The 11,391-nt window shown below is 39.0% G+C and overlaps 1 protein-coding gene, 1 long non-coding RNA gene and 1 other non-coding gene across 3 annotated transcripts; 1 reads left to right on the top strand and 2 right to left on the bottom strand.

Annotated features, from left to right (window-relative positions):
* The first annotated feature begins 570 nt into the window (after positions 1–570).
* LOC141000196 (uncharacterized) lies at positions 571–2,473 on the top strand. The gene is made up of 3 exons (XR_012179523.1): positions 571–637; positions 909–1,009; positions 1,497–2,473. It is a non-coding gene; the product is annotated as an uncharacterized lncRNA (long non-coding RNA).
* Positions 2,474–3,863: 1,390 nt separating this feature from the next.
* Positions 3,864–3,945, bottom strand: trnas-aga (transfer RNA serine (anticodon AGA)). Its single transcript has one exon. It is a non-coding gene; the product is annotated as a tRNA-Ser (tRNA).
* Positions 3,946–7,475: 3,530 nt separating this feature from the next.
* LOC140999165 (C-type lectin lectoxin-Phi1-like) lies at positions 7,476–10,140 on the bottom strand. The gene is made up of 3 exons (XM_073469441.1): positions 9,803–10,140; positions 9,431–9,531; positions 7,476–8,943 (listed from the first exon to the last, which is right to left on the bottom strand). Exons 1-3 carry the CDS (start codon positions 10,107–10,109, stop codon positions 8,815–8,817), a joined length of 537 nt encoding a protein of 178 aa, XP_073325542.1. The 5' UTR covers positions 10,110–10,140; the 3' UTR covers positions 7,476–8,814.
* Between the last annotated feature and the right edge of the window lie 1,251 nt (positions 10,141–11,391).

The raw sequence follows: 11,391 nt of genomic DNA, 5'->3' as shown, positions 1-11,391 counted from the left end.
GTGACCCTTCAGAGGGGCCCGTATGTTTGTGTTTCAGAAATCTGAGGAAATATTCACATGTAGAAAAAATAATGTGTCAATCTATTAGATGTAGATTTTAAGGATGTGATTATTAATGGGGAGAGACTGAAGAAATACTCAGTAACATTTATTAAGATGATCATGTCTTCCATTTTTATTTTACAAAGTCATTAATTCAGTGGATTTATAATGCTGTGAATACTGCCACAGACACGGCATGGATGGTAAACTGTATGTTATAGTACCTCTGCACAGCACTGTGCTCTGTTTTCAGGGCTGAATGTGACGTTTGTCCTCATCGAGACTTCCATGACCTGGACTGAGGCCCAGAGCTACTGCAGAGATCACCACACAGACCTGGCCAGTGTGAGGAACACAGCAGAGAACCAGGAGGTAAAGGACTTGGTACCTCCAGGACAACTAGCCTGGATCGGCCTTTTCAGAGACTCCTGGAAGTGGTCGGATGGAAGTAACTCCTCATTTAGGTACTGGGATCAAGGTCAACCTAATAACTATGGTGGGATAGATGCTTGTGCGGTGGCAGACTTGGGCATATATGGAAAATGGTGGGATGCTCCCTGTGTCCAGAAGAGACCGTTCGTTTGCTACAGCCCACGTGAGTGTTAACTCTTTATTCAACTTGTATTTATATTTGGATTTTGGTTTAATTTAGCATCAAATGTCCTCAATGATAATGTAACAAAAACAACACAAAACATAAAGTTATGGACAGAAAATAAAATGTAAACACTCCTGATGTTTATCATTGACATGAAATTGTCTGTAAAGTTAGCAAACAGATGCCACAGATGGAGGACAGAGCCACATGTTCCCTGTCATTGTTCAGACTGATGAGTCAATATTTATATGAACATATTTTTTCACAGTCCCTACGACTACAAGGCAAGTGATCAAAGTGCGTCTGGAGAGAAAGGACTCCTCTCTGGATCTCAACGACCCTGCTGTGTTGGAACAAATGTTGAAGGAGGTAAATCATGTTGGACCTTTCTAATTTTATACACAAACAGAACAAATTCAAATAAAATCAGACTTTGTTGATCCCCCGAGGGAAAACTCAGCAGAACAAGAAACAGTGTGAAGAGGTAGGAAACAGATAAACATGACATGACCTGAGCATTGTGTAGGAAGCTGTGCACGTACATATGTGCAGGATTAAAGAGCGTAGTCGTGCCGCTCTGCAGGCCTGACTGAGGCACAACTGTGACTCGTTAAGAGTCGACGCTCAGCACAAACTTTACTATCAGTTTTAGAAAAGCCAGAGCCTTTACAACAGAAGAAAGAGGAGGAGAAAGTCAGAAAGGACAGCAGGCCAACAGGGCGACGCCATCTTAGGGAACAAAACATGTGAATATATAAATGTGATGCAGAGCGCTCCTGAAATAGAGGAAAATATAAAGAACAGTGCAGAATGTAATATCTCTATGTGAGTGATGATGCTGAGGAGGTTTTATCAGTTCAAACAGAGGCTGAAGGACCAGGGGGTGGATGGAGACGTCAAACTGAGCTGGAGGAAGCAGTCGGATGGAAAGGTCTTCCACAAGGAGGAGGAGACAAAGAAGAAGAAGAAGGACGAGCTTTAAAGGGGCACTACGTAGTTTTGGAGAAGAAATTCAAACTCAGAATTTAATATTTACAATATTAATGAGGTAATAATACAAACTCAGAAACATTTATCTTTTCCATCAGTGAATAAACAAGCTGTTCTCAGAGGAGAATAAGGTCCCAGAACACTGTTTGAAGCTAGAGAGGTGGCAGGGTCCGCCACATATAAACAAAGTAAAACAGTATAAACTGTGTTGTCCTTTAAGGTCAGTTTGTTTATTCAGTCATGAAAACAAAGAGTTTGTTTATTTAGTTTGTTTAGGCAGAAAAAAATCAGCCAATGAAGATCTTTCTCCGCTCATTAACATTTCGTCACCAAAACTACAGAATGCTCCTTTAATGTTGAGTTTGTGTGAGTCTTTCCTCAAAGTCCTCATGTAATGTGTCAGAATAGACCTGCAACATGTGGATGAACTGATCAGTCACATGAACTATTTTGATCATCAGTTAATCCTTTCAGTTATTTGTCAACTAAACGTACCAAATATTCTCTGGTTCAAGCTTCTTCAATGTGAGGATTTGATGTTTTCTTCTCATATATGATCATAAACTTAATATCTTTGTGTTTCAGACTGTTGGTCGATTATAACAAGACATTTGAAGTGATCTCATTTGGCTGTGGGAACTTATAACAGACTTTATTCACTCTTTTCTGACATAGATGAGATAATATACTGTGTGATGAGATAATATACTGTGTGATGAGATAAAATACTGTGTGACGAGATAAAATACTGTGTGATGAGATAAAATACTGTGTGATGAGATAAAATACTGTGTGATAAGATAAAATACTGTGTGATGAGATAATATACTGTGTGATGAGATAATATACTGTGATGAGATAAAATACTGTGTGATAAGATAAAATACTGTGTGATGAGATAATATACTGTGTGATGAGATAAATGACTGCAGGTTAGATGAGATAAGAACTGACTGGAGGAAACTGCAGTGAAAACAACATTAAAAAGATGAGCTTTAATGTTTGAAGAATCTTTAACATCTGCCTTGTTGCTGTGCTCAGTCTTGCCCTGGTGTTTGACCTGTGACATGACACTGTCTTCCACAACGTCACCTTGGTAGCAGAGTTTGGCTGTTCCTCACCCGGTGTTAAGCCTCCTACACAGCTGTTTCTGTCTCAGTTAATCACTGTGTTTCAACCTACATGTGAAATTGATGATCATTAGCACCTGTCTGGTATAATTGGCTGATCATACACCTGACTATAATCCTACAAAATAAGAACTGATGCTGGTTTGAAGGCAAAGGGTCGTAACACCAAATATTGATTTGACTTAGATTTTTCTTTTGTTCGCTCACTTTGCATTTGTAAATTGATAAAAATAAACTATTATTATTGATATTTTTGAAAGCATTCTTAGTTGACAGCATTTCTTCACACCTGCCTAAAACTTTTGCACAGTACTGTATATTTACTTTTGTATCTCAAACTGTAATTTGGACTTTTTATGTCATAGTTTGTTACAGTCTGGTGTTTGTTTATGCCTGTTGCTCAATTTAGAAAATAAAGATGACTCACACAGCTGAGTTTGGTTGCTTCCTTGTCTTTATATTGTAATTCAAATACTACAAACATATTTTATTTAGAGTTTTTTCTTCTTTTTTTGTTTTTACAACGCAACATTCATGAAAACTGTTCAGCTTGTGCAGCTGTTCCTCAGCCTATATGTGACACAGTTAAATCAATCAATAAATAACATGACTAGACTTCTGTGACTTTCATAGTGTACAGTAACTCTGCACAGCCACTGATGATCACAGTTGAGTCACCAGTGTAACCACAGACTGTCCCAAACGTAAACAGCAAGCACCAGACAAGCAGCTCCCCCTGATGGTGAAATACACGAATTGCAGTGATGTTATCATCCCTTATTTAAATGCAATGTAACAATATTTATATCTGCATAGGTGTGTGGTCTATTTTTGTAATGTGTACAAAACATTGACATTTTTATAACAAAACAAATGAATCAAGTATTATTTGTTAGTCTCGTATGATTTAATTTGCTGCCATTAACATCCTGTATGAACCGTGAATCCTGAACTTATCGATAACCTACATTTTTCAGTTGCACACAAACCCGGCTGCATGTTCCTCGCTATGTGTCTGGTAGCACAGACTCGCGGGTGATTTAGATTTTATTAGAGTAATTCAAGTTGTCTTTTAATTGTGTGAGAAAATCAAAAAGGTTGCTCGTTGTCGGCAGGATTCGAACCTGCGCGGGGAGACCCCAATGGATTTCTAGTCCATCGCCTTAACCACTCGGCCACGACAACGTGAAGGCTTCACGGAAGTGTGCTACTTCAAATCTCGCGATACCGACTGACAAGACAGGGAAGTCACAGGCAGAGCAGGGCGGGTCATTCCTGCGTCACCCTTGGAAACGACATACGCCCATGGATCTATATGGTGGGTGACTCAACTGCGCATGCTCTGTGGGCCCCATAACGCGGAAGTAAACCCGGAAGTCAGAAACTTTTTCGGCGTATGCGCCAGGCGAGTGACCAAACTCCGTTGAAATCAACGGCCGCTGGATCAAACAATTCATTAGAAACCCAACCTCAATCTGGAACTTCTTTCCCAACTATATATTTTCCAAAGTTGGTGGCCTTAATTTTCTGTTACTCTGCACCTACAATATTGATAAACTTCCCATAAAACTAGCCAACTTTCATAAACAGATGCTTCTCTCCTGGTCTTTGATTTACAAACATAACTTTACACCCCATAGATATTATATTTGGAATAACAGGGACATACTGTACAAACACAAACCACTTTTTTTTAGAGAACTGGTTCACCCACGGCATTATTTTGGTCAGTCAGCTCTTTAACTCTAACGGCACACTCTTATCATACTCAGAATTTTTAAATAAATACACACTCCCTATTCCACCGAAAGAATATGCAATAGTATTTGATGCGATACCCTCTGGAGTGATTATGTTATTTAAAAATGTTCTGTTACCTGAGTCTGACCCCTTACCTCTGGAGCCTGTACAGACTGAAACTGGTCGAATCTGCTTCTCAGCCAAAAATAACCGTACTGTACGTATACTATTTCAAAAAGAAAACGTCAGTACCCCCAACGCTGTTTCATACTGGAATCATTTATTCCCAAATCTGATCTGGAAAAATATATGGTCCCTCCCCTACAAATATTTTATCACAAATAAAATCAAAGAAGTATCCCTTAAACTCATCCATCGCATCTACCCTTCCAACCTATTCATGCAGAGATACAAAAAAGACATTAATGAACTCTGCTCATTCTGTAAACAGGCTCCAGAAGATTCTCAGCATCTTTTTTGGTCATGTCCTCATCTGCAGTCCTTTTGGAAAAATTTAACCCTTTTTATCCGTCAACATTTCGACAAAAACTTTGTTTTGGAGTATCAAAATGTATTGTTTGGTTTCCTTTCAGTCACGGCTTCCAAATTAAATCAATACAATATAATTAACTTGATTTTATTTTTAGCCAAAGCCCATATTCACAACCGCAAATTTACAAATCAAATACTTTGCACTGACCGTTTCAAGAACGAAATCAAACAATACATCAACATCATCAGTCAATCTGAAAACAAGAAAGCCATAAAAACCATAACATTATTTTCTCTATTTTCATGTTTTTGAATATCTGCGCTGAATGAACTGTATGAAACATGAAAAAAACAAAACATGAGATGTACCTGTTCTCTGTTCTCCCCTGCTTTTCATGATATTATGTAACTGAAACTGTTATACATTTGTTTGTAACCCCCTCCTCCCTCATTTCACACTGTACCCTTATTGTACTTACAATAAAAAAAAAATAAAATAAAATAAAAAAAAAATCAACGGCCGCCATTTTTGGTCCGGTATCCAGTTATATAATACATCCATGCATACGCCTCACTGAAACGCTGAATCGTACGTCGACGTCGCCGCCATATTGGATGTGGCAGATCTGCCCCGTGAACTAACCATGGATCTATAATCAGACCTGGATATGGCGCCGCCTCTCAGCAGACACGCCGATGTTTCCCAGTGGCCACTCGTGGTATTGCAACAAAAAATCCCATGGGGCCCAGAAAGCATTTTTCCCATAGACTGCAATAGTAAAAGAGAAGCCTGTAAAACTGTTCTCAGGACACCTCCAGCTGTAACCACTGTTAATGGATAATCTTTGTATTCCATATGTTTAAGTCATGGACTTTTAAACCGTCTAAAAGTTTTCTAAAGGCCAGAAAAGCCCCCCCAAAGTCTCATTTTCCATGGTGACGTCACAGCTGTGTGCGTGAACTCCCAAACGACTCCAGGGTGAGTTTTTTTCGAGACAGAGTTGTGATACAAGTTTCATATTTTAATGTCATGTATTTCTAAATGCAACTCTAAAGGTATTTTGGCGTTAAATCACCCGCTTAATGACATTTTCACTTACTGCCAGTGCCACTGCTGTGTAAAAGTCCAAGTTATTTACCTGCATGTGATAGTTTCGGTGATGTGTCACCAGGGTCTCGGTCTCACCTTGACTGATGTTCAATATCCTTTTCATCCTATAACGACCTTTTATTACGGTTTGAACCGTCTCAGTCTGATGACCTGGAAACATGCAATCTGCAGCAGAGCAGACTGATGATGATGCAAGTATAAACTACAACGCAATAAATAATAAAGATGAATAAAATATAAAAATATAAAATTAATTAATTAAGAAATGCACATTTTAATGTCAAAGCATTCTCTATTTAAAGAAAGTAAGAAACAACAGTCAACATGCAGTTACACATGTTTTACTCTCACTTGCCTCTTACAAACTATTTTTCTCAGTTTTGCAGACTGTAATCACAAATTAAACATTTTTTACTTGGGACAGATTTGTTTGAGCCTTGGAAATATTTTACAATTATTTTTTATACATATATGCACAATCAACTTAACAATGCACATGAATAATGGCACTTGCACTTCGGTAGAGATATTTGCACTTTATTGGATTCGCACGCAACATTGTTTACACGTCACACCAGCTCCGCCTGAAAGGGAGATAGTCAGGATCCTGGACATGGTGGATCACTTTGTTAGTATTTGGTGGAACATGTGCCATAATTACTGTGGCTCACATGTGTAGAATATGGTGCCATAAGTGTGTGCATGTAGTTGAGTCATTGTGTACAGGATGAAACACTAAACTGTCCTCTGTGCTCCAGGGTTTTTGGCCAGAAGGCTTCCCCGGGGGCCAGACGCCTCTTTATATCGGTGAGAGATGTCTTGTGTAGATGGTGGAAAGCTTCATCTTTGTTTGGAGTAAGAGTGGGTGTATTAAAATATTGCATGGGTGTTAGGAGTTAGCAGTGTGTTAGAGGCTGAATATGGAGAGTGAACAGAAAAAACGCCACCTATTGACCAGAGATGGGAGTCACAGCAACAGATAAAGTGACTCCTGCAGTCGGTTGCCAGGCCCGTTGCTAAGGACGCCACTCTGATCAAGTAAACCCGGAAGTCAGACACTTCATGTTATTTATTGATTGATTTAACTGTGTCACATATAGGCTGAGGAACAGCTGCACAAGCTGAACAGTTTTCATGAATGTTGCGTTGTAAAAACAAAAAAAGAAGAAAAAACTCTAAATAAAATATGTTTGTAATATTTGAATTACAATATAAAGACAAGGAAGCAACCAAACTCAGCTGTGTGAGTCATCTTTATTTTCTAAATTGAGCAACAGGCATAAACAAACACCAGACTGTAACAAACTATGACATAAAAAGTCCAAATTACAGTTTGAGATACAAAAGTAAATATACAGTACTGTGCAAAAGTTTTAGGCAGGTTGCTGTCAACTAAGAATGCTTTCAAAAATATTAATAATAATTGTTTATTTTTATCAATTTACAAATGCAAAGTGAGCGAACAAAAGAAAAATCTAAGTCAAATCAATATTTGGTGTTACGACCCTTTGCCTTCAAACCAGCATCAGTTCTTATTTTGTAGGATTATAGTCAGGTGTATGATCAGCCAATTATACCAGACAGGTGCTAATGATCATCAATTTCACATGTAGGTTGAAACACAGTGATTAACTGAGACAGAAACAGCTGTGTAGGAGGCTTAACACCGGGTGAGGAACAGCCAAACTCTGCTACCAAGGTGACGTTGTGGAAGACAGTGTCATGTCACAGGTCAAACACCAGGGCAAGACTGAGCACAGCAACAAGGCAGATGTTAAAGATTCTTCAAACATTAAAGCTCATCTTTTTAATGTTGTTTTCACTGCAGTTTCCTCCAGTCAGTTCTTATCTCATCTAACCTGCAGTCATTTATCTCATCACACAGTATATTATCTCATCACACAGTATATTATCTCATCACACAGTATATTATCTCATCACACAGTATATTATCTCATCACACAGTATATTAACTTATCACACAGTATATTATCTTATCACACAGTATATTATCTCATCTATGTCAGAAAAGAGTGAATAAAGTCTGTTATAAGTTCCCACAGCCCAATGAGATCACTTCAAATGTCTTGTTATAATCGACCAACAGTCTGAAACACAAAGATATTAAGTTTATGATCATATATGAGAAGAAAACATCAAATCCTCACATTGAAGAAGCTTGAACCAGAGAATATTTGGTACGTTTAGTTGACAAATAACTGAAAGGATTAACTGATGATGAAAATAGTTCATGTGACTGATCAGTTCATCCACATGTTGCAGGTCTATTCTGACACATTACATGAGGACTTTGAGGAAAGACTCACACAAACTCAACATTAAAGGAGCATTCTGTAGTTTTGGTGAAGAAATGTTAACGAGCAGAGAAAGATCTTCATTGGCTGATTTTTTTCTGCCTAAACAAACTAAATAAACAAACTCTTTGTTTTCATGACTGAATAAACTGAATAAACAAACTGACCTTAAAGGACAACACAGTTTATACTGTTTTACTTTGTTTACATGTGGCGGACCCTGCCACCTCTCTAGCTTCAAACAGTGTTCTGGGACCTTATTCTCCTCTGAGAACAGCTTGTTTATTCACTGATGGAAAAGATAAATGTTTCTGAGTTTGTATTATTACCTCATTAATATTGTAAATATTAAAATTCTGAGTTTGAATTTCTTCTCCAAAACTACGTAGTGCCCCTTTAAAGCTCGTCCTTCTTCTTCTTCTTCTTTGTCTCCTCCTCCTTGTGGAAGACCTTTCCATCCGACTGCTTCCTCCAGCTCAGTTTGACGTCTCCATCCACCCCCTGGTCCTTCAGCCTCTGTTTGAACTGATAAAACCTCCTCAGCATCATCACTCACATAGAGATATTACATTCTGCACTGTTCTTTATATTTTCCTCTATTTCAGGAGCGCTCTGCATCACATTTATATATTCACATGTTTTGTTCCCTAAGATGGCGTCGCCCTGTTGGCCTGCTGTCCTTTCTGACTTTCTCCTCCTCTTTCTTCTGTTGTAAAGGCTCTGGCTTTTCTAAAACTGATAGTAAAGTTTGTGCTGAGCGTCGACTCTTAACGAGTCACAGTTGTGCCTCAGTCAGGCCTGCAGAGTGGCACGACTACGCTCTTTAATCCTGCACATATGTACGTGCACAGCTTCCTACACAATGCTCAGGTCATGTCATGTTTATCTGTTTCCTACCTCTTCACACTGTTTCTTGTTCTGCTGAGTTTTCCCTCGGGGGATCAACAAAGTCTGATTTTATTTGAATTTGTTCTGTTTGTGTATAAAATTAGAAAGGTCCAACATGATTTACCTCCTTCAACATTTGTTCCAACACAGCAGGGTCGTTGAGATCCAGAGAGGAGTCCTTTCTCTCCAGACGCACTTTGATCACTTGCCTTGTAGTCGTAGGGACTGTGAAAAAATATGTTCATATAAATATTGACTCATCAGTCTGAACAATGACAGGGAACATGTGGCTCTGTCCTCCATCTGTGGCATCTGTTTGCTAACTTTACAGATGATTTCATGTCAATGATAAACATCAGGAGTGTTTACATTTTATTTTCTGTCCATAACTTTATGGTTTGTGTTGTTTTTGTTACATTATCATTGAGGACATTTGATGCTAAATTAAACCAAAATCTGAAAATAAATACAAGTTGAATAAAGAGTTAACACTCACGTGGGCTGTAGCAAACGAACCATCTCTTCCAGTCACAGCGAGTGTCCCACCATTTTCCATCTCTGTCCAAGTCTGCCACCGCACAAGCATCTTTCCCACCATTGTTATTAGGTTCACCTTGATCCCAGTACCTAAATGAGGAGTTACTTCCATCCGACCACTTCCAGGAGTCTCTGAAAAGGCCGATCCAGGCTGTTTGTCCTGAAGGTACCACGTCCTTTACCTTCTGGTTCTCTGCTGTGTTCCTCACACTGGCCAGGTCTGTGTGGTGATCTCTGCAGTAGCTCTGGGCCTCAGTCCAGTTCATGTGAGTATTGATGAGGACAAACGTCACATTCAGCCCTGAAAACAGAGCACAGTGCTGTGCAGAGGTACTATAACATACAGTTTACCATCCATGCCGTGTCTGTGGCAGTATTCACAGCATTATAAACCCACTGGTTGATGGGAGAGGAAAGAAAAGAAAAAAGTTCTGATGCACAAATCTGTCTTCAGTTTTTCTTTTCTTTAACTTTCCTCCAATATTTGCTTTCACATAAAACATTGGATCATCTGACTTCTTTGGACTTCACCATGTGAGAAGTTTAGTGGGGAAATGTTTCTTTGGTGGAACTAACAACACATGAACATGTGAAACATGACAAGCAGCTCCAGTAGACAGAGCTTTGTGTCAGAGGTCACCAGCAGAAAGAAACAAGACGGTTGGGAACTAGTTCAATATATAACAATGTGTTGTATTTCATAAGCTTCTCATCTGTTTTTTAATGTTTATATTAATCTGAACAGTAACAAGTAACTACAGCTGTTGAGTAAATGAAGTCAGTTCAAAAATACATCATTTTCCCTCTGAGATCCAGAAGTTACACAGTAAATAAAGTAGCGTAGTAATAGAGTACATGTACTCAGTTGCTTTCATGTGGGGTGTGGAGCCAGATCTGCCTTTTATTATCTGAAACAGCTAAATTGTGGCCACGTCTCCGTCTGAGTGACTCAGAGACTGCAGCATGTTTTTAAATCCAGCAGGATGGACTATTACAATGCTCTTCTATCTGCTCCACCCAAACAAGTCATTCATCACTGACAAGCTTCTTTTTCTCATTCTCACCTGCATCGCTGTCAAATCATCAATATTAATTGCTGCCTTATTGGCTTGTAAGTCGTCTGTAAAGCTCTTTGAATTGTACTAACTTTGATGGAAGGTGCTGTAACTAAAGTTTGACTGACTGATCCTGTATCGGCCCAAATAATGAGGGAGAGCTCAAGAACCTGAACTGGTGTTTTAAACTTCACTGAATATTCTCACCTCTGACATCCATGCAGACCGGCCAAAAGCTTCTTTCACAAGGGTAGTCGCCCCATAGTCCATCATCATACATCACTGTGCAGTGCTCTATACTCTTTTGGTTGTCTGGTTGTCCAGTCCCCCACTGTCTGAACTCAGTCTCCCCGTCTTTGTAGAAACTGGTGTCTGACAGTGACCACCTCCAGCTGTTCACGTCTTCATACAGCCCGAACCAGAAATACTGAAAGCAATATTTTAATATATCTTTCTTTAGGCTAAATTTCAATATAAAGCATTCGACCCTGCT

Source organism: Pagrus major, chromosome 7 (assembly GCF_040436345.1).
Source record: "Pagrus major chromosome 7, Pma_NU_1.0".
Classification (NCBI taxonomy): Eukaryota; Metazoa; Chordata; class Actinopteri; order Spariformes; family Sparidae; genus Pagrus; species Pagrus major.
Note: the sequence above shows the minus strand (reverse complement) of the source record. Positions and strands in the feature narration are given on the sequence as shown.